We start from the raw sequence: 23847 nt of genomic DNA, 5'->3' as shown, positions 1-23847 counted from the left end.
TTCCCTCAGTACTTTAGATGAGGTCATAGATAGAAGGCAGGGACCTGAGTCTTTCAGTGAATTCATCCCAAATATTTTATCACCGCTTCAAATGGAAAAAAGTGGTTCAGAAAGACATTTTAAAGGTGCAAAATGTTGTTTGAAAAGTAAATTAGTTCAAATATTGTTTTTATTTTCTCTTGTTTTCCATTGAAATTTGTTCAAAGACAATTTTATTCCGAATGATGAATTATTTTTATGCAGGAAATTGAATGCACCATTTTTGCCATGAAACACTTATATGATAACATACTTTTAAATTACACTCTGGTTAACATGTTCTACTACTCTTGTGTGTGTGTTTTGTCTTCACATATGTGTTGTAAATCTCACAGAGGTGCTTTATTAAGTACCAAAACCCTTGTATTTAAAACAAGACCCAAAATCATTGATAGTTTTATTGTTGTTGTAATAATAATAATATTTATGATAATAATGTTCCAACTACAATAATCACAGAGGACAAATCACCAGGTAGAATATTTCTTTATTGCAGAATAATTTCTTTGCAAACAAAAACAACATATAGTTTTTTTCATTGTGGCTTCATTTTAATGCCTGAGAAACTTGCAAAGCAAACCCAGCTACTGTAGTTGGATCGGAGAGTAGAAATGGTACAGAATGCTTGTCCTGTAAGAAATCTTCACAGTAATTTGTCAGGGTTACAATTTCAATTATCGCCTGCATGAAAACTTTTACATACTATATATAACTGTGGATACTATAAGGTGTCTTTTCATTTTAAGTACATTTTTATATAAGGTGTTGCGGCCCTTTAAGGAAACAAACCTTTGCATTTCAATGCCGGTACCGACGCGTTGTCTGCAATGAGTGTACGGTGTGTATGTAAATTTATTTAATTGCATGCAGAAAAAGATTGGCTTTCTAATTAGAGTAGTCTCATTAGCTTTAATGCAACAAACATTTCCAGCAACACTGTAAGCTGTCCTTAGCTCTCAGATTCAGGTAACTTGGCGGGGTACCCTTATTGGCTACACGTGAATGGCCAATTTGATTACGAAGAGGTTTGTCCAAAGTGGACAAAAGTTAATTTTGGACCTTTGAGACCACATTCAGACATTTTATTTTAGCAACACAAGAAGATTGTGAAAGGAAAGACAAGAAGATTGGTATAGGGCAGTGTAGGCTAACCTGTGACACTCCAGGTGTTGTGAAACTACAAGTCCCAGCATACCCTTCCAGCAATAAGCTGCTATATATTGGCAAAGCATGCTGGGACTTGTAGTTTCACAACACCTGGAGTGTCACAGGTTAGCCAACACTGGTATAGGGCAACAAAAGATGGCTGGCGTTAAATGGCGAAATGACGAATTAATTCTTGGCATTTTTCACTTATTTGATTTGATTATACGCTGAGTTCCGGAGCATTTCCTGTTCACCTCGTCCAGTTTGCCGTCGACTTTGGTGAACCAATCAATGACCTTGTCCAGCTTCTTGTCAAGGATACTGTCACATGTGGTCAGAAACGATTCCTCCACCTCCACCTTTGGTTTGGAAGGATCTGCAGAGACAGAATGGATTTGCTTATATATCTGACTTAAAGGGGGTGCTAAATCTGGCACAAATTAAATAGTGACTGGTGGCATTCATAAATAAACATGTCAGCATTTCAGGAGCGCAGCCGAACTGAAGATATTTGCAGCAGAGTTGTGATTATGGGATAGTGAGATATTCTCCTAGGCACAGGAGAAGACCTATCAGTCATCCTGCTGAAGAACACAACACATGCACTCCATAGATAGCAGCAGTGCCACCACCAGGCTGCAGGAAGGAACTACACCCCATCAATTAAAATGTTTACAGATCTGAACTTAACAATGTGAAATCTTAGTTTCCCAGTAACAACGGTGCTATCATTCAGTCAGAAAAGTAAACCTTGGAGCCTATTGGTCATTAAATGGAAGCTTATTGTATTACTAAAAGAAGGCACATTTACACTAGTAAAAAGCCACAAGACTGTGGGTTAGATTTATCAAACCTTGTAAACATTAAAAGTGGAGGTGTTGCCCATAGCAACCAATCAGAGTCTAGCTGTCATTTATCGAATACATTCTAGAACATGATAGCTAGAATCTGATTGGTTGCTATGGGCAAAACCTCCACTTTCCCTTTTTAGAATGGGACATTATTATTACAAGACGAAGGTATGTTATTAACAGAGTTTGGACACTACTTACCCTCCACTAACAGCTCTACCTGCTTCATTATATGGTCCGCGGCGTAGTACACATAACAGCGGAAATTCCCAGAATGCTCTTCAGTCACTGAGTCGATGGTCAAGGTAGCATCACCCTTCTGCAAGGCCTCTAAAGACATCGACAAGCCGGGTTTATCAATGATGATCTTGTTATCGTACTCGGCCACCTGTTTCCCGCGGGTGTACCACTGGATCATGAAGTCCTTCATGTTAAAAGGTTGTTTTATCCCCGTCAGGAGACATTTCAGCTGGACTTTCTCTCCAGGTTTGGCCACGATTTTACGGGGTTCAGCGTCGACTTCAAGTTTGGCCTCTGGGTGAGAGAACAGAGTGAGCTCAACACAGTCTCAGTATCTGTTCTAATGATTTATGTATAGAAAACAACACAGTACCACTTCTCTTGTTCGGTATGCTGGATATATATATATATATATATATATATATATATATATATATATATACACACAATTATTGCTGCAATAATACTGTCCAAATTGACTCTTATTGACTCTCATATTATTAAATAACTGTGGGGAAAGAGTACATTTGGACACTATTATTACTAATATATATAAGTAGAACACATAGAGAGGTAAGGAACTTGTTAAATATACAGGCACCGCTTCTCCTTGAAGAGCATGACAAGTTGTCCGAGCGCTGGAGTCTGCGGTTGGTCCCAGAAGTGGCTGCTGCCCCCCCTGCAAGCAGATTACTGCCAGGATTCTGTCCACTTATCTCACCCCATCCTCCATAGCACGCTGCCTACCTGATTGCCAACGTTCTTAAACAGCTGGTGGGCATTGGAGCGTCAGGGCTTTCCATGTTTGGCACGGGAGGGAATTTTGGTCAGTAGCTTCAAGTTAAGTGGGAGATTTGAGACATCTGCACAAGTGTAAGCAGTGCTGTTGAGTTTCTACAGTGGTGCCTGTATAATTAACAAGTGCCTATATTACATATGCTGCCAAGATTACCCCCAATCCTATTCCCTGGCAATGCAGGGTTAGTTCCTGAAGCTCATTCTCATAATACATGGAATAGATTAATTATGATCAGAAACTTACGTGAAGCGTGGAACGCCAGAACCAGGGATAAAAGGAGGAAGACGTGACAAGCCATCTCTCTCTGTGTCTCTGTCTCTCTCTCTCTCTCGCTCTCTCTCTCTGGTGTGTTGGGTGTGGTGGAGTGCTGGATTCAGCTGCGATGTCTTTGTTGATATTGTCGTTTTTGGGGCGTATCACTCAAGGACCTTATCACCAGACACTTGGAGACAGTTACAGGCTGCAGAGGGCAGATAGGGCTGTTTACCTCTGAGTATGGAACATTCTGTCCTTATGCAGTTTGTGGAGGTTTCCTCAGAAGACACCGATCCACTAAGTGTAACTAGAAATTATTGTTACAAACGCACCTGCAGCAAATAAACTAATAAGTCACTTTCAAACTAATACCAGCTAGGCAAACCCAAAGCAGGCATTACGCCACTGGTGGCGGGGCTCTATAGCCGCCGTTGTGCTGACCTCACTCGGCGCCGCCTTGAGCGCTGATTGCCTCGCCGCAGCGCCAATAATTTAAACGGCCGGAGGTGAGCCAGGATTGGCTCACCTATCCGGCCGCCGATTGGCCAACAGGGGCAGGTGAGCCCTGATTGGCTCAGTCGCCCTGCGCTGCTGGGACCTGCGGAAAAGAAAGAGAAATACTCACTGTTGTAACGTAGGACCAGTGAGTAGATTTCCATCTCTTCTCTCTTCGCCCTCTTCACGGGCACGGCAGTGGGGCACATCTTCTTCGCCCTCTTCACGGGCACGGCAGTGGGGCACATCTTCTTCGCCCTCTTCACGGGCACGGCAGTGGGGCACATCTTCTTCGCCCTCTTCACGGGAACGGCAGCTGCTCGGTACACCTCTACACAGCGTGTATCCTTCAATAGAGAACATGGCTGCTCGGGTACCCCTAGGTCATGATAGTCTGTGTGAATAAGCTGTATTGTTTATAAAACTGTGTGGATACTGCAGAGGACTGAGATACACGGAAGGATTGCGACTATCAAAGAATCTTCATACAACACATAGAGAAACGTATCGCTGCCTGTTGACCGTTTAATAAATCACATTTTTTTTTTGGAGACACTTCTCTTTGACCGTCTATTTTATATATTTAGCTGCTTTTAAATGTTTCCATGTTTGGTAGATGCGTTATCAATTTTTGAACCTATCAATAAACTTATGGAGATGTTATATTTGTTAACAGATGAGTGGGCACCTCTATTGAAACGAGTGGGGTACGTTTTCACGAATGTGAAAACACTGATACCGAAGAATATTACCAAAAAAAACGAGCACTTGCCGTGACCCATTTAAGAAGGACAAGTTCATTTTTGCTTAGCCCATATCAGCCTGGTGAGTAAGGCACGCCGCTACAAGCGTATTAGCCTATGAACCCTTAATCAGGCCCTGGCTAAAAGTCTTGTGATAAATAGTTTTTCCAGCAGTAGAAAATGGCAGAAAACAGACAGATTCCAGTATTTGTTTTGAAGGAAAATAGAAAAGGAGATTTTTAAGGCAAATACAACGATTCATACTAGCGGAAGGGACTTGGTGATGTCATTGGTCCAACAAAACGGCTACGTCTAGGAAGGCTTCCGCGCACTTATGCATACGGAAGCCTACTTTACAAGCATCGCAGCGGTACACATGTGACCGCCATACTTGTCCTGTTGTCGTCATCTCAGGGTAGCAGTAACAGAAGAAAATCATTGGGGGAAAAATGCTTTATTAATTAAATAAAGCCTTTTTGGATTTTTTGGTTTTTTTTTTTAAATGATCAATAGTTTTTAAATATTTTTTGTATATTTTTAATCTATTTTCTTTCAACACATTAGTGGAACTGAAATCCAAAATCTGGGAAGTCGCCTCTTCGGGGTACCAATGCGCATTTCTGCAAAGATAAATGGTGGCGCACGAACGTCCCTCACACTTTGTACCTTAATCATGTTTCACGAACAGTTTGTCTGTTTTTCTATTACAGCCTCATCATTGAGGAATGAAATGTTCTTTATCTCTTCCCACACATGAGACCATCAGACTTATGTCATGCGCTGTGCGGGCGATCCTGGGGGCTGATGGCAGGGTCATGTGTCTTGTATTACGCAGCAAGCAAATATTTATGTTATAGAGAGATAAAGAATATAAACACGTCTGTTTACATGGCCCTGCAAATGAATTCCTCTGTCTGGGTGTGGAAATAGGTTAATACTTCTGGAACTTCCCAAAGAGAGAACACTGAAAAAGAGAAAACACCGACATATGTAGACATTGGACTCGTATGATTACACAGCGAGCAGACCCCTGTCTCTTGTACTCCTATGACGTGTACTTACATTCGGGGGTCACTGACATTTAGAGACCCAGTTTGTCATAGGACACCCGCAGGCATCTCAGCAGATCTTCAGGTGTAAATTAACTTTAAAAAAAAAGCAGCTACCGAATCATAAAAACATCACAACATCATATATACACAAAAAGATATATGGCATGGACGGTGATATACATTTGGGAGCCTGAAATAGACTTTTAAGACCAATTTCTGAATTTATTTTTACAGGTTCGATCCATCAGACCGAAATGAGGGACAGTTTGGTTGGAGAGAGGTTTGGTTTCAAAAGAGGGACTATCCCTCGGATAGGTTGGAGACAGTTATGTGTTTGTAACGCTGTTCATGCCGGAGAATAATACAAAATAATGATTCATATCTGCACTAATATAAAGTACAGATACCAGGATTTGGCAACCTGTGACCCCCAGCTTTGTGGAACTATAAGTCCCAGCAGCTAGAAACTAGAATTTGACTTGTCGTTCCAGCTGAAATGACCGAAGGCTGACATTTATTATACAATTTATATAGGCATGGCATACAGACACAGTCCCTGTTTTTTCTTATTTATTTTTTTGGAAGATGTTTTATCTGTCAAATCTTTGCATCTATGTATAATATGTGCATTGCGTGTGCTACCTACCAAATCTTTAACTACTTTGTGCAATAATATCTGTAAAAAACTGTCCTTTTAACCCCTAGAATTCACTCTCTCCTTCTGGCGGCGGCGTTAAAGCTGAGATCAAATCGGATTAGCGACTTAATCTGGGGTTAATCCTGGATCTCTCTTCAATTAATTACTTCTGTCCTGCGAGGGTGTTATCGGGGGCGGCAGTTCTCATAGACCCCCTCCCCCGATACTGTCGCCCTAACGAGATGCTGTCACAGCTGCGATGAGGATTTTTCTTAGATGCAGACAAAAAATCCTCTTATTCTATATCTATAAATTTGTTTTTGTGCAGAAATCTTCTATTGTGGCTCAATAAAATATATTTTGTATTTGTAAATGCAGTTTAGTCTCTTCAATCAAAACTACGAACTTGAGTGATAGATTATGGTGCGGGGGGGACAATTGCCAGACATTTCACCCCCCCCCCCCCCCCCCCCACACAGTCGCTGGCTTCTGGTTTTCCCACTAATTTTCCTACTGCAGCAACCAGCGCTGATTCTAGTTTTTTGGAGCAGAGCAAAAAATTAGGTTTCAGATGGCAAGTGGGATTATTGAAATGAGATACAGTGGCCCATCTACGGTCTTCAAAGACACTAAAAACTAGAAAAAAATGTGTTATATATGCATATATATAATGGGATAGGGCGCCAAAATAATGTAGTACTGTTGGACCATTAACAATACTGTAATGACTGCAAATGTGTATAACAATAGATAGAATAATCCACGTGTGTTATATATATTTGGATGTTCCAAATCTCATAGCAGAGTCAGACAGAGTCAGATAAATAGCAAATTAGGGCAGAAAGAAATATACAGCTTTCATGCATATCCCCTGTGCACCTAGGCTCTCCAATACTGATTGGATACTTCACATTTCTCACAGTTGCTCTGAGCCAGACTCTACCACTATGTACATACGTGAGCCAGTTAGACCACTTATGTATGAGGAGTGGGACCTAATTATCGCTTTCAGTACTGCAATACTGTGTTCAGTTCTGAAGGCCCTGACTCCTAAGACAGTCAGTGTGTGAAGAAACCAGTGCCCCCATTGGTGATGATGGTGATGATGGCTATGATTATGATGATGATGGTGATGGTGATTATGATAGTGATGATGATAATGATGGTGATAATGGTGATGGTGATGATGGCTATGATGATGGTGATGATGATGTTGATGGTGATGGTGATTATGGTGATGGTTGTGATGGTGATGACGATGGTGATGATAATGATGATGATGGTGATGGTGATTATGATAGTGATGATGATGATGGTGGTGGTTGTGATGGTGATGACGATGGTGATGATGGTGGTGATGGTGATGATGGTGATGATGATAATGATGATGGTGATGATGGTGATGATTATGATGATGGTGATGATGGTGATGATTGTGATGATGGTGATGATTATGATGATGGTGGTGATGATGGTGATGATGGTGACGAAGGTGATGATGGTGATGACGATGGTGATGATGGTGGTGATGATGATGATGATGATGGTGATGATGGTGATGATAGTGGTGATGATGGTGATGACGATGGTGATAATGGTGATGATGGTGGTGATGATGATGATGGTGATGATGGTGATGATGGTGATGATAGTGGTGATGATGATGGTGATGATGATGGTGATGACGATGGTGATGATGGTGGTGGTTGTGATGAGGGTGATGGTGATGACGATGGTGATGATGGTGATGATGATGGTGATGATGATGGTGATGATGGTGGTGATGATGATGATGATAGTGGTGATGATGGTGATGGTGATGACGATGGTGGTGATGATGGTGATGACGATGGTGATGACGATGGTGATGATGGTGGTGGTTGTGATGAGGGTGATGGTGATGACGATGGTGATGATGGTGATGATGATGGTGATGACGATGGTGATGATGGTGGTGATGATGGTGATGATGATGATGATAGTGGTGATGATGGTGATGGTGATGATGGTGATGATAGTGGTGATGATGGTGATAACGATGGTGGTGATGATGGTGATGATGGTGATGATAGTGGTGATGATGGTGATGATGGTGATGGTGATGACGATGGTGATGATAGTGGTGGTTGTGAGGATGATGATAATGATTATTTCACTCACTAAACATAACTTAGCAGACAAGGCAGCATTTACAACTTACCCTCCTTGGCACTTTCTCTTATCCCCCAGCCATCTCCATGCCAATGCACCAAGTGTAACTATAACAGTGGATTTTGGTGTCATCAAATGACCGTTGTCTTGCTAGCACAAGCAGCTTCCCTGACACTGCCGTACACAGAGAGGACAATGGCACTTAGGGAATGGGGGGAGGGGGGCTATTGAAATATGAGGCCACATAATGAATTTACAATGGACTTGTACCCAGGGGATGTGGCACCCCCCCCCCCCCATTTCACAAGTCCACGCCTCTGTGCAGACTGACCACTCAATCTTCCAGTGCATTGCAGCAACTCACACTGTCCCGATTAGGAAAACCTAACAGTTAGGAGCCATGACCAAGATAAATATATATGCAAAAAATTTTGAGGGTGCAAAATTGTGGCATGCAGAGGTGTCAACTGAAATTAATTTTAAAATATATAGAATTAAACTCCACCCCGGCGCCACGGCTGTCCTCCTATGTGTGAGCCACTAGCCTCACTACACTGAACATCCCCCCGGTGACTTGGCCTGCTGTCACCAGGGGCGGGGCCTAAGGAGGCAACATTGCAAGCGTTACATCGCCTTACGCATTTCGCCCTGACATTTTATTTGCCGGCGGAATCTGTTCTTAAAGCTGCATTACCACCTATTGTCAAATTTTTCTAATATGAGTGAGACAAACCGTTGAGCCTTGGTCGGGCTATTTTCCTGGGGTTCCAGGGTTTTCCTGGGGGCCAAAAACTGTGACTGTGTGACAGTACAGATTGAACGAGAGGTGATTTGTTCTTCCACATCAGCACTCTCACTAACGGACCTTAGATTGCACCTTGGAGATCCGAGCCCTGCTTAAAGCTCTTGGTCTGCGGCTTTCTGCCTTCATATAGTTACAGAACTCGTCAATGCCTTCAAATATTTTACTATTTCCACATATACTGTAGAGAGCGTCTAGAACCCCTAATAATATTGTCATCGCAGATTTCCCTGTCCTTGTATGTACATTCCCCAGAAGACATTCATTACACAGAACACTGACTGAATCCAACAAGGCTGAAAGTTGGTTATTTGAATATATTTCCCAGTGTTTATGAACAGCGGATTCCGTTCAGCGTTGGCTCAGACTGGCTGGCACCGACATACGTAATTGCCTTATTGTGTTTCCTCTGAATAACACTGAACGGTATTTGTCCCCTTGCGTTGTGTTTGCAGTTCAGACTATAGTAAAAGGTTAAAGATTCATCTTAACGGCAAATAAACACTCGCAGCAGCTTCTACAGAGCCCCAGAGACACGGGCAGGAGGACTGGACAGAGCAACTGAGGCACCTCTCCTCCTGGTGCACCAGGTGATGTTACCATAGCAACAAAGCAGATGTTTGCTTCAATACTAGACAAGTGAGAGAATCCGATTGGCTGACAATATGCAATAATAATATTTTGCACAGCATGTCCCACACGTCACTGTCTAGTTGGTTTCAGGACATGATTACTGAACTTGAGTACAATGTGTTTTTGCATTGTGTGTACTGCTTTTCCTTAAGTATTACATTACGCAGCCCAGAATAGACAGTGGAATTGCAGCAGTGTATGGAAGAAGTGGCGTTGCGCTGTGCGTTTGCTTAATATTGAAAATAAGAAACATTTCCAGGGACTAATCTGTGGGAAACTGGGACTGGCCCTGGGAGATAAGGACAGTAGACAATTGCATGGATTTTTTTCCTGTTTCGTAGATGTTCCAAGATGTGTGACAGAGACCCCATAAGGAGAGTTTTTATTCAGCGCCTTATGCACAATGAAGCAGCCCAACTCTCCTCCCGCTGCTCTGGCCACGCACTGCGGCAGTCTGTGCGATGTCTGACAGAAGGATGCTTCCTCTCACCATCACTACGCCTCACGCTGTCAGTCACTGCGCTACAGCCAGTGCGCACCTCCTGATTTCAGCGGGACAGTCCCAGATTTTGGGCTTTGCCTCACTGTCCCACATGGGGATAAGTTGGGGGTAAGGGAGGTAGCTAGGCATCCCTCTGGGGTGTGGCCATGCTCCCATTGTGACCTGATCATCCCCCAATCGTGATGTGGCCATGACCCTCTCCCACTGGGAAAGGCAGCGATAGAGGGGGGGCATTACCCCTCCCCCCATGAGCCCAACCCCCCAGCGCCAACCTCCTTCCATTCTTCCATCACTCCCTTTAGTGCTTCCGCGGTGTAGAGTAAGCTCCTTACTGAGGAGATCTCGTGAGTAAGGAGATTACTCAGTAAGGAGATTACTGTGCACCGAGGAAGCAATACAGTGACAGCAGGCAGCTAACAGCATAACATTTGCTGTTAGCTGCCTGCCATTCACCTTGATCCGCTGACAGTCTGAGCCGGGGCCCCCGATCCAATGAATGCCAACGGACCCCCCAGATGACCGAGGCCCCTGGGCTCTAGCCGAGTTAGACCTCGGGTTAATCCGACCCTGACTGGGCCCCACAATCTCTGATAGCAGAAACCTAAAGGCCATACTTGTCTACGCTCCCAGAACATCCAGGAGAGTCCTGAATTTCAGGGGAATCCCCCTGGACTCCTGGGAGAGTAGACCCCACGAACTTGACCCTTTGACCTCCGCTTCAGGATCTCCTGGAAGATGGGGTCAAAAAGTTGGCAAGTATGTGTTAGCCCTTCGCCCATTGCCCATGGGAACACAACCCCCCCTGCAAAATACAGTACAGTCAAGGATCTGAGATTTGGGTGGAAAAACACGGAAGGTAAAACACTGGAGAGAATCAATTTAATAAAACAGAAACACAAGTATGGCCTCGGTTTTTTGGAAAGATGTCTGTCCACAACCACTGTCATCTGTTTTTGAAATGGCTCATTAATACGACGCGTTTTACTGCATTTACGTTTTCAATGCGTGCAGAGTGCATACAACTGCTGAAGAGTTGCAGAAAAACTGCCCCTAACCATTCCCACATACATTGTTTATATCCTTCAATCCATATTTGTCTACATGCGGTAATGTATGCACCACAGATATAGACTATATAGATTATATCTCAGTATTTCACTAAACTGTAATGCGGACTGTTGGAATTCTCCTGGCGCGCTGAGTGATTTATTGTTGTCTACAAGGCTTAATGGCTCCTAAAAATAGGAAGTGTGTGTCACACAAGACTGTCCTTTATAATGTTCCCACCCTATCTATATCACATAAGTAATAAAGAGAGATTAATACGTGATACAGTGTAGGATTCCAGAGCTCTCTGTGACAGGAGTGTAAATGTGTCTATTCCACAATAAACACTCCGCTCAATCTTCTCATTTATACTGAGCATCAAATCAAATCAGGGGGGTTTCAAGCCCCAAAAAAGCCATCTATAGCCTGTCTGGACTTTTACAGTGTGGTCACAGATCTGTACGCCCGTATCTGTATTCATTGACCCCCGTGAACTGGTTTTGGTTTTGGTTTTGGATCTAAATTAGCTTCGTGTTTTGGTTTTGGCAAAACCGCCCTTGTGTGTTTTGGTTTTGGTTTTGGATTTTTTAGGGAAAAAAATCCTAAAATATGCTAAAATCACATATTTTTGCTCTTTTTTTGTTCCTACATTATTATTAACCTCAATAACACTAATTTCAAGTCATTTGCAGTGAATTTTGACCACCTCACAGGTCACATTATAATTATCATACACTTTCGGACAAAGACTGCAGCGACCTGGCTGGATGGTAAGCGACAGAGCAATGACACAAACACACGGCAGTTCCTACCACATCTAGGACACATTGGCACACAGTAGTTAGCAGTTGGATCTTAAAAAAGAATTCAAAACTTGCGAGATCCGAGATCCGACGACGTAACGATGACGTTTTGCCCACGAAAGTACCGAGCCGGCTCCATGATTTATGTAGGGTAGTGATTTATGTAACCGGTGGGTTTCTCAAAATTTACTGACAGCTGGAATTTTTGCCGACACACTGTCGCGCTCTATGAAAATTTGCTGTGAAATAATGGCAGAAACCGCACTAGCAAAAAAGGGGGAAGGCGGCTTAGGTATTGTAAATAAGGGGTTCAAAACGCTTTATTATTGTCTGGTTTTAAAAGACTTCAGTGGGGCACCCACGTACAAGAAGGTGGCATGGTCATGTGACATGCGGGCATACAGCAATTCGCCATATAGTAACGCCTCACTATGCTGCTTACAGTGGTCTGGTCCAAGTTTTTGTCCCCGGGAAGTCCCTATTTTTTTTTTAATACTGACCAGCTGCAAAGTAAAATTGCTTTTTTTCTATCTGTGCACAGAGGCAGTATTGTACGCCATAGATACACTGACTTAACATGCCATACCTGCCAAGACACCTAATTTAAGCAAGACAGTGCAGAAAAATGGGCGGGGCTTCATCACAATCGGGCTGGGTGTGGCCTACTTTGTCCGGATTTTCCATTTGTAAATGTCGTCAGGTATGCAAAGCAAGACATGTCTAAAAACAAATCCGTCTGACAAAAACATATTGTTTCCTCCTGTTTCACTTACTCCTATGCAATCTATATTGCTGTTTCCTTATTAGCAGACACTTGTTATATTACGTCTGTCTATGTGTAATAAGGTCTTATAATCCTCTGCTCACATCTCTCTCTCAATTCTACTTTAAGTTCTGCCATTTAGCTGTCCCCAGGCTTTCCAATGGGCACTCTATCTACTGTCATACAGAAGGACTAAGCAGAAAAAATAATTTATTAATTCAATATTTTTGTCCATTGTGAACCAGTTTAAAGTGAATAAAGCTATTGCCCCATCCCCAGAAATGATTGTTGGTGGTGCAATATCTAGCTCCTTAGTTTTATCTATATATGTATTTATTTATTTAGTTATTGTTTGTAATAACGGTGCTCCATACTTGTATCTTTACTGGTTTTGGTGGGAGCCCGGCTTTACAATAATGAATTGTTTACTTATTGGCAGGTTAGACTATAGGAAATGCATCTGAATCCATGCAGGAAATCACAATTTTCCAGGCAAGGCATGTGACGTGCTAGACACCAATTCATTAGAAGAGATACACCGGTAATTTGGAGAGATTTCACAGACTTCCCATCAGGTCCGCCTATAGAGACTTGGAAATTATGCCAAAAAATTGGGCAGGGTTGGGCGTATTGGTCGTGGCCTAATTTCATACGGGGGAGGTGGGCGTGCAGGGGTGGGGCTTGACAAATCGCATCATTTTGACCACACCCCCTAACAAGTGTCACAATTTGTCCAATTACAGCACGGTGTGGGGCTAAGATGACGCAATATTTGCGTCATCAAGCCCCGTCCCCCGACACTTATCTATTGCGGGGTGAGAACCGGGAGATTGCCCTGCTCTCCTAGGAGCCTGGGAGGTCTCCCACAAATGCGGGAATCACCCGGACATTCTGGGAGAGTAGGCGACTATGCGTTAAAGAAAAGCAGCTAATGAATCTCTAGAGACTGAAGTGTCTTTTATATTTCTGTCTCCATTACTGAAGTCATGTTGTCTTACCTGTCAGTCTTTGATTAAATCTTGGTCTCCATGAAAATGGCCACCTCCATAGGCATCAATACATGGACATAGGACACAATTTCTGAACCGTGTCATCATGCCACAGATGGCGAAGCCAACCACGTCTTGTACTGGCTCAGCATCAGGGAGAATGCCAGACTCTTCAGGGAGTGCGGGAGATCACCCCTATTTCAGGGAGTCTCCCTGACATGCAGGGAGAGTTGGCAAGTATGTGTAATTTGTCCTGATTTTCCATTTGTAGATGTCGGTAGAACAAATGTAAATGAACTTTTCTATAAATAAAATGCTATGTTTGACCACGCTGGGTTCTCTTTATAGTAAACACTTATAAATATGTTAGTTGGGTTCCAACATTCCCTTCCTTGTATACTAACTTCATTATATCGTACAAATTTCCCCATCTATGACAATGATCTGGCTGATGACAGCTTAATCTTTATTTTAAGTTTTATAAACTTGAGGTATTTACAGCTGTATAGGTTCAGCTGTGTTTTATTTGCTGTAAAGTCTTTGTGAGCATCTAGGTATAGAAACACAAAGAGTCATAAGGAGAGCAAAGCATTAGAAAGGGGAAACTTTGCATCTGGGCAAAATCATGTTGCATTGAAGGAGGAGCTAAATTTAAAACATGGGGACAGATTTATAGTTGGGGTAGGGCATGTCCTAGATCTAGTTTAAAATTCAATGTTAAAATAAAGCTATAAAGTATTTGTGTGCTACATGAAAACTAAGCCGGTATTTAAATTATGTGCAAAAAAATATGCTAGTTTGCACCCCTTGTATTGTAACATGGTTTGTGCCTCACTATCCTTAATGACTCAGGGCCAATGAGTATTTTTAGATGTTCCTGTTGCCACGTAAATCATTCAGTGAGATGTTACCCATAGCGACCAATGAGAATCTAGCTATCATGTTCTAGAATGCACTAGACAAATGATAACTAGAATCCGACTGGTTGCTATGGGCAACACCTCCACTTTTCCTTTTTAGAAGGCTTGATAAATCTACCCCCCCAAGATATTATATCATGTAATCAGCAGGCGCAGTTAACTCAAGCTGAATTTATGTTACGCCAATGAGAATCTAAAGTCGGTTTTTTTTGGTGTGGGGGGGTTGGAAGAGAGGGTGTTAAAGTAGAACCCCTGTCTACTAACAAATGCTTCCAAAATCTCCTCAACCCCCAACTAGTAAGGCCACGTGGGGTTGTGGGCTGGAACGTACATTGGCAGTTTTACTTGATAGGGCGAGCGAGGGGTTTTGCAAACATCTTTTTATACAATAATACTTTTGTAAGGTGACCATACGCGTATAGATGATGCCGGACAACTTAGACTTGATGCCGTAACACGTATTACTATCAGGAGACCACCCTGTCCAATCAAAAAATGATCCAAATTCATAGGAACAGAATGAGCAGGAGGGAAACTGAAGTTGTCTAATGACGTAGGTTGTCTGATGACGTAGGTTGTGTGATGACGTAGGTTGTCTGATGACGTAGGTTGTCTGATGACGTAGGTTGTCTGATGACGTAGGTTGTGTGATGACGTAGGTTGTCTGATGACGTAGGTTGTGTGATGACGTAGGTTGTCTGATGACGTAGGTTGTGTGATGACGTAGGTTGTGTGATGACGTAGGTTGTGTGATGACGTAGGTTGTCTGATGACGTAGGTTGTCTGATGACGTAGGTTGTGTGATGACGTAGGTTGTCTGATGACGTAGGTTGTCTGATGACGTAGGTTGTGTGATGACGTAGGTTGTCTGATGACGTAGGTTGTGTGATGACGTAGGTTGTCTGATGACGTAGGTTGTGTGATGACGTAGGTTGTGTCATGATGTAGGTTGTCTGATGACGTAGGTTGTGTGATGACGTAGGTTGTGTGATGACGTAGGTTGTGTGATGACGTAGGTTGTGTGATGACGCAGGTTGTGTGATGACGTAGGTTGTCTGATGACGTAGGTTGTCTGATGATGTAGGTTGTGTGATGATGTAGGTTGTGTGATGACGTAGGTTGTGTGATGACGTAGGTTGTCTGATGACGTAGGTTGTGTGATGACGCAGGTTGTGTGATGACGTAGGTTGTCTGATGACGTAGGTTGTGTGATGACGTAGGTTGTCTGATGACATAGGTTGTGTGATGACGTAGGTTGTCTGATGATGTAGGTTGTGTGATGATGTAGGTTGTCTGATGACGTAGGTTGTGTGACGACGTAGGTTGTCTGACGACGTAGGTTGTCTGACGACGTAGGTTGTCTGACGAAGTAGGTTGTCTGACGACGTAGGTTGTGTGATGACGTAGGTTGTCTGATGACGTAGGTTGTGTGATGACGTAGGTTGTGTGATGACGTAGGTTGTCTGATGACGTAGGTTGTGTGATGACGTAGGTTGTGTGATGACGTAGGTTGTGTGATGACGTAGGTTGTCTGATGACGTAGGTTGTGTGATGACGTAGGTTGTCTGATGACGTAGGTTGTGTGATGACGTAGGTTGTCTGATGACGTAGGTTGTGTGATGACGTAGGTTGTCTGATGACGTAGGTTGTCTGATGACGTAGGTTGTCTGATGACGCAGGTTGTGTGATGACGTAGGTTGTCTGATGACGTAGGTTGTGTGATGACGTAGGTTGTCTGATGACGTAGGTTGTGTGATGACGTAGGTTGTGTGATGACGCAGGTTGTGTGATGACGTAGGTTGTCTGATGACGTAGGTTGTGTGATGACGTAGGTTGTGTGATGACGTAGGTTGTCTGATGACGTAGGTTGTCTGATGACGTAGGTTGTGTGATGACGTAGGTTGTGTGATGACGTAGGTTGTCTGATGACGTAGGTTGTGTGATGACGTAGGTTGTCTGATGACGTAGGTTGTGTGATGACGTAGGTTGTCTGATGACGTAGGTTGTGTGATGACGTAGGTTGTGTGATGACGCAGGTTGTGTGATGACGTAGGTTGTCTGATGACGTAGGTTGTCTGATGACGTAGGTTGTGTGATGACGTAGGTTGTCTGATGACGTAGGTTGTGTGATGACGTAGGTTGTCTGATGACGTAGGTTGTGTGATGACGTAGGTTGTCTGATGACGTAGGTTGTGTGATGACGCAGGTTGTGTGATGACGCAGGTTGTGTGATGACGTAGGTTGTCTGATGACGTAGGTTGTGTGATGACGTAGGTTGTCTGATGACGTAGGTTGTCTGATGACGTAGGTTGTGTGATGACGTAGGTTGTGTGATGACGTAGGTTGTCTGATGACGTAGGTTGTGTGATGACGTAGGTTGTGTGATGACGTAGGTTGTCTGATGACGTAGGTTGTGTGATGACGTAGGTTGTCTGATGACGTAGGTTGTCTGATGACGCAGGTTGTCTGATGACGTAGGTTGTCTTATGACGTAGGTTGTGTGATGACGTAGGTTGTCTGATGACGTAGGTTGTCTGATGACGTAGGTTGTGTGATGACGTAGGTTGTCTGATGACGCAGGTTGTCTGATGACGTAGGTTGTCTGATGACGCAGGTTGTCTGATGATGTAGGTTGTCTGATGACGCAGGTTGTGTGATGACGCAGGTTGTGTGATGACGTAGGTTGTGTGATGACGTAGGTTGTGTGATGACGTAGGTTGTCTGATGACGTAGGTTGTGTGATGACGTAGGTTGTCTGATGACGTAGGTTGTGTGATGACGTAGGTTGTGTGATGACGCAGGTTGTGTGATGACGTAGGTTGTGTGATGACGTAGGTTGTCTGATGACGTAGGTTGTCTGATGACGTAGGTTGTGTGATGACGTAGGTTGTCTGATGACGCAGGTTGTGTGATGACGTAGGTTGTGTGATGACGTAGGTTGTCTGATGACGTAGGTTGTGTGATGACGTAGGTTGTGTGATGACGCAGGTTGTGTGATGACGTAGGTTGTGTGATGACGTAGGTTGTCTGATGACGTAGGTTGTGTGATGACGTAGGTTGTGTGATGACGCAGGTTGTGTGATGACGCAGGTTGTGTGATGACGTAGGTTGTGTGATGACGTAGGTTGTCTGATGACGTAGGTTGTCTGATGACGTAGGTTGTGTGATGACGTAGGTTGTCTGATGACGTAGGTTGTGTGATGACGTAGGTTGTGTGATGACGTAGGTTGTGTGATGACGTAGGTTGTCTGATGACGTAGGTTGTGTGATGACGTAGGTTGTCTGATGACGTAGGTTGTCTGATGACGAAGGTTGTGTGATGATGTAGGTTGTCTGATGACGTAGGTTGTGTGATGACGTAGGTTGTCTGATGACGTAGGTTGTGTGATGACGTAGGTTGTCTGATGACGTAGGTTGTGTGATGACGTAGGTTGTGTGATGACGTAGGTTGTGTGATGACGTAGGTTGTCTGATGATGTAGGTTGTCTGATGACGTAGGTTGTCTGATGACGTAGGTTGTCTGATGACGTAGGTTGTGTGATGACGTAGGTTGTGTGATGACGTAGGTTGTCTGATGACGTAGGTTGTGTGATGACGTAGGTTGTGTGATGACGTAGGTTGTCTGATGACGTAGGTTGTCTGATGACGTAGGTTGTGTGATGACGTAGGTTGTGTGATGACGTAGGTTGTCTGATGACGCAGGTTGTCTGATGACGTAGGTTGTCTTATGACGTAGGTTGTGTGATGACGTAGGTTGTCTGATGACGTAGGTTGTGTGATGACGTAGGTTGTCTGATGACGTAGGTTGTCTGATGACGTAGGTTGTGTGATGACGTAGGTTGTGTGATGACGTAGGTTGTGTGATGACGTAGGTTGTGTGATGACGTAGGTTGTCTGATGACGTAGGTTGTCTGATGACGTAGGTTGTGTGATGACGTAGGTTGTGTGATGACGTAGGTTGTCTGATGACGTAGGTTGTGTGATGACGTAGGTTGTCTGATGACGTAGGTTGTGTGATGACGTAGGTTGTCTGATGACGTAGGTTGTGTGATGACGTAGGTTGTGTCATGATGTAGGTTGTCTGATGACGTAGGTTGTGTGATGACGTAGGTTGTGTGATGACGTAGGTTGTGTGATGACGCAGGTTGTGTGATGACGTAGGTTGTCTGATGACGTAGGTTGTCTGATGACGTAGGTTGTGTGATGATGTAGGTTGTGTGATGACGTAGGTTGTGTGATGACGTAGGTTGTCTGATGACGTAGGTTGTCTGATGACGTAGGTTGTCTGATGACGTAGGTTGTCTGATGACGCAGGTTGTGTGATGACGTAGGTTGTCTGATGACGTAGGTTGTCTGATGACGTAGGTTGTGTGATGACGTAGGTTGTGTGATGACGTAGGTTGTGTGATGACGTAGGTTGTCTGATGACGTAGGTTGTGTGATGACGTAGGTTGTCTGATGACGTAGGTTGTGTGATGACGTAGGTTGTGTGATGACGTAGGTTGTCTGATGACGTAGGTTGTGTGATGACGTAGGTTGTCTGATGACGTAGGTTGTGTGATGACGTAGGTTGTCTGATGACGTAGGTTGTGTGATGACGTAGGTAGTGTGATGACGCAGGTTGTGTGATGACGCAGGTTGTCTGATGACGTAGGTTGTCTGATGACGTAGGTTGTGTGATGACGTAGGTTGTGTGATGACGTAGGTTGTCTGATGACGTAGGTTGTGTGATGACGTAGGTTGTCTGATGACGTAGGTTGTGTGATGACGTAGGTTGTCTGATGACGTAGGTTGTGTGATGACGCAGGTTGTGTGATGACGCAGGTTGTGTGATGACGTAGGTTGTCTGATGACATAGGTTGTGTGATGACGTAGGTTGTGTGATGACGTAGGTTGTCTGATGACGTAGGTTGTCTGATGACGTAGGTTGTGTGATGACGTAGGTTGTGTGATGACGTAGGTTGTCTGATGACGTAGGTTGTGTGATGACGTAGGTTGTGTGATGACGTAGGTTGTCTGATGACGTAGGTTGTGTGATGACGTAGGTTGTCTGATGACGTAGGTTGTCTGATGACGCAGGTTGTCTGATGACGTAGGTTGTCTTATGACGTAGGTTGTGTGATGACGTAGGTTGTCTGATGACGTAGGTTGTCTGATGACGTAGGTTGTGTGATGACGTAGGTTGTCTGATGACGCAGGTTGTCTGATGACGTAGGTTGTCTGATGACGCAGGTTGTCTGATGATGTAGGTTGTCTGATGACGCAGGTTGTGTGATGACGCAGGTTGTGTGATGACGTAGGTTGTGTGATGACGTAGGTTGTGTGATGACGTAGGTTGTCTGATGACGTAGGTTGTGTGATGACGTAGGTTGTCTGATGACGTAGGTTGTGTGATGACGTAGGTTGTGTGATGACGCAGGTTGTGTGATGACGTAGGTTGTGTGATGACGTAGGTTGTGTGATGACGCAGGTTGTGTGATGACGTAGGTTGTGTGATGACGTAGGTTGTCTGATGACGTAGGTTGTGTGATGACGCAGGTTGTGTGATGACGCAGGTTGTCTGATGACGTAGGTTGTGTGATGACGTAGGTTGTGTGATGACGTAGGTTGTCTGATGACGTAGGTTGTGTGATGACGTAGGTTGTCTGATGACGCAGGTTGTGTGATGACGCAGGTTGTGTGATGACGTAGGTTGTCTGATGACATAGGTTGTGTGATGACGTAGGTTGTGTGATGACGTAGGTTGTCTGATGACGTAGGTTGTCTGATGACGTAGGTTGTGTGATGACGTAGGTTGTGTGATGACGTAGGTTGTCTGATGACGTAGGTTGTGTGATGACGTAGGTTGTGTGATGACGTAGGTTGTGTGATGACGTAGGTTGTGTGATGATGTAGGTTGTGTGATGACGTAGGTTGTGTGATGACGTAGGTTGTCTGATGACGTAGGTTGTGTGATGACGTAGGTTGTGTGATGACGTAGGTTGTCTGATGACGTAGGTTGTGTGATGACGTAGGTTGTGTGATGACGTAGGTTGTGTGATGACGTAGGTTGTCTGATGACGTAGGTTGTGTGATGACGTAGGTTGTGTGATGACGTAGGTTGTGTGATGACGTAGGTTGTCTGATGACGCAGGTTGTCTGATGACGTAGGTTGTCTTATGACGTAGGTTGTGTGATGACGTAGGTTGTCTGATGACGTAGGTTGTGTGATGACGTAGGTTGTCTGATGACGCAGGTTGTCTGATGACGTAGGTTGTCTGATGACGCAGGGTGTCTGATGATGTAGGTTGTCTGATGACGCAGGTTGTGTGATGACGCAGGTTGTGTGATGACGTAGGTTGTGTGATGACGTAGGTTGTGTGATGACGTAGGTTGTCTGATGACGTAGGTTGTGTGATGACGTAGGTTGTCTGATGACGTAGGTTGTGTGATGACGTAGGTTGTGTGATGACGTAGGTTGTGTGATGACGCATGTTGTGTGATGACGTAGGTTGTGTGATGACGTAGGTTGTCTGATGACGTAGGTTGTGTGATGACGTAGGTTGTCTGATGACGCAGGTTGTGTGATGACGTAGGTTGTCTGATGACGCAGGTTGTCTGATGACGTAGGTTGTCTGATGACGTAGGTTGTGTGATGACGTAGGTTGTGTGATGACGTAGGTTGTCTGATGACGTAGGTTGTGTGATGACGTAGGTTGTGTGATGACGCAGGTTGTGTGATGACGTAGGTTGTGTGATGACGTAGGTTGTCTGATGACGTAGGTTGTGTGATGACGTAGGTTGTGTGATGACGCAGGTTGTGTGATGACGTAGGTTGTGTGATGACGTAGGTTGTCTGATGACGTAGGTTGTGTGATGACGTAGGTTGTGTGATGACGTAGGTTGTCTGATGACGTAGGTTGTGTGATGACGTAGGTTGTCTGATGACGTAGGTTGTGTGATGACGTAGGTTGTGTGATGACGTAGGTTGTGTGATGATGTAGGTTGTCTGATGACGTAGGTTGTGTGATGACATAGGTTGTGTGATGACGTAGGTTGTGTGATGACGTAGGTTGTGTGATGACGTAGGTTGTCTGATGATGTAGGTTGTGTGATGACGTAGGTTGTGTGATGACGGAGGTTGTGTGATGACGCAGGTTGTGTGATGACGTAGGTTGTGTGATGACGTAGGTTGTCTGATGATGTAGGTTGTGTGATGACGTAGGTTGTCTGATGACGCAGGTTGTGTGATGACGCAGGTTGTCTGATGACGTAGGTTGTGTGATGACGTAGGTTGTCTGATGACGTAGGTTGTGTGATGACGTAGGTTGTCTGATGACGTAGGTTGTGTGATGACGTAGGTTGTCTGATGACGTAGGTTGTGTGATGACATAGGTTGTGTGATGACGTAGGTTGTGTGATGACGTAGGTTGTCTGATGACGTATTTTGTGTGATGACGTAGGTTGTCTGATGACGTAGGTTGTCTGATGACGCAGGTTGTGTGATGACGTAGGTTGTGTGATGACGTAGGTTGTCTGATGACGTAGGTTGTGTGATGACGTAGGTTGTCTGATGATGTAGGTTGGTGTATGTGTTTCATCTCCAACTGACCAGAAGTGGCCATTTCAGAATTCTTCACACAATCACTAATCCATCCCATAGGGCACGTGGCGGATTCCAACACGTTGTGGTCACTCGGCAGTCAGGGATAATGGTGCTTAGTTGTGTGGTCTGGTGGATTGAAAAGAGATGAGATGAAGGTGGAAGGCGATCGAATGGCGACGGAAGAGGGGGCAGCTAAGGGAGGGTGTAACAGATACTGAGGTCCAGCTAGATCCGCCGAAGGATCGGTTGCTGGGGCCAGATTTGCAAGAGGATGAGGGGGGTGGACATCACTATAGACAAATAAACCAACCAAGTATTAAATCCATCATTGGGAAAGCACTGCGGCCAGTCCCAATGGGCAGAGAGGTTGCAATGAGACACTCGCAAGGTGGCTGAAGAACACATTACCACCCTATTCAACACCATGAGAGGGCGAGTTGAAACCGTAAAAGGACTTTGCGCAGGGTGTGGAAGGGCGCCCCCAGCATCTCTGGGGCTGGCGTCTCGCTGTGCTGTTTTGGTGCCACCATTCAAAATTAAATAAAATCTGTGACCTTTAGATCCTCATATACAAGCATTGTGTCTTTATTTTGAGGGCACATTTGCACATGAATTGCGTTGATATATACCACAGGGGCCGATGGCATCACCCGGGTGGGGACCTAGGTGCTCGGGCATTTTGCATACACTGCAAACAAAGAATTTCATATGCTACTTTATACTTTGACTTTACACGAGTTGGTAACCACAGGAAGTAAGCGCTCGGGAGGGGGGATTAAAGAGCAGGTTTAAGAAAAGAAGACTAATTAAAGGAAGAGAAATCAAAATAAAAGTATGCAGCAATTAGGTGGGAGGTAAAACAATTTTACATGTTATTAATATATATATTTAGACAATGGATCAGTTATTAAACTACAGTGCGTTGTTGACATTTTACCATGTTGGTCTTTAAAGATGAGGTGAAGATTGTATCAGATGCAGACATGTTTCCACCCTCCTCCTACTTACCTCCTCCTCCCCTCTCTCCCCCATCTACCCTTCCTTACTTCCCCTCTTATAGCTTCAAATACACTCATCACTGTCTACACAAACTATAACTACCCTCTCACCCACCTATCACCCTCCATGGTCCTCTTTCTCACCCACCACCTCCTCCAGGCCACTGGTGAAATTTCCCCCAAACCGGGACCACTCAAAATCCCCATATCTGTTCATATTCTACACGTACCTCCAGCCTTATCCTCATATCTCCACCTTCCTACCTATGCTTTTCCTGTGCACTCTGGGACGCTAGATCTGTCTGCAACAAACTTGTCTCCATAGGCAAACCGAGGGAGGGGCGAGGGGGTCCTAGTGCCTGGAAACCCCCTTCCAAGCCTGGGGGATGTTATAATT

The 23847-nt window shown here is 44.3% G+C and overlaps 1 protein-coding gene across 1 annotated transcript; it reads right to left on the bottom strand.

The window, feature by feature from the left end:
- Positions 1-509: 509 nt before the first annotated feature.
- On the bottom strand, positions 510-3468 carry LOC142097304 (obscurin-like). Its single transcript, XM_075179020.1, has 3 exons — positions 3319-3468; positions 2238-2570; positions 510-1561 (listed from the first exon to the last, which is right to left on the bottom strand). Exons 1-3 carry the CDS (start codon positions 3371-3373, stop codon positions 1389-1391), a joined length of 561 nt encoding a protein of 186 aa, XP_075035121.1. The 5' UTR covers positions 3374-3468; the 3' UTR covers positions 510-1388.
- Between the last annotated feature and the right edge of the window lie 20379 nt (positions 3469-23847).

This window comes from Mixophyes fleayi, chromosome 7 (genome assembly GCF_038048845.1).
Source record: "Mixophyes fleayi isolate aMixFle1 chromosome 7, aMixFle1.hap1, whole genome shotgun sequence".
Lineage (NCBI taxonomy): Eukaryota > Metazoa > Chordata > Amphibia > Anura > Limnodynastidae > Mixophyes > Mixophyes fleayi.
This window is presented reverse-complemented; position numbering and strand designations above follow the sequence as displayed.

Excerpts from the sequence above, each read along its gene's own strand:
- LOC142097304 (XM_075179020.1), bottom strand. The coding sequence starts at position 3,373 with ATGGCTTGTCACGTCTTCCTCCTTTTATCCCTGGTTCTGGCGTTCCAC. Across the intron at positions 2,571-3,318 it reads TCTGGCGTTCCACGCTTCAC|AGGCCAAACTTGAAGTCGAC; the intron begins GTAAGTTTCTGA and ends TCTCTCACCCAG. Across the intron at positions 1,562-2,237 it reads GGTAGAGCTGTTAGTGGAGG|ATCCTTCCAAACCAAAGGTG; the intron begins GTAAGTAGTGTC and ends CTGTCTCTGCAG.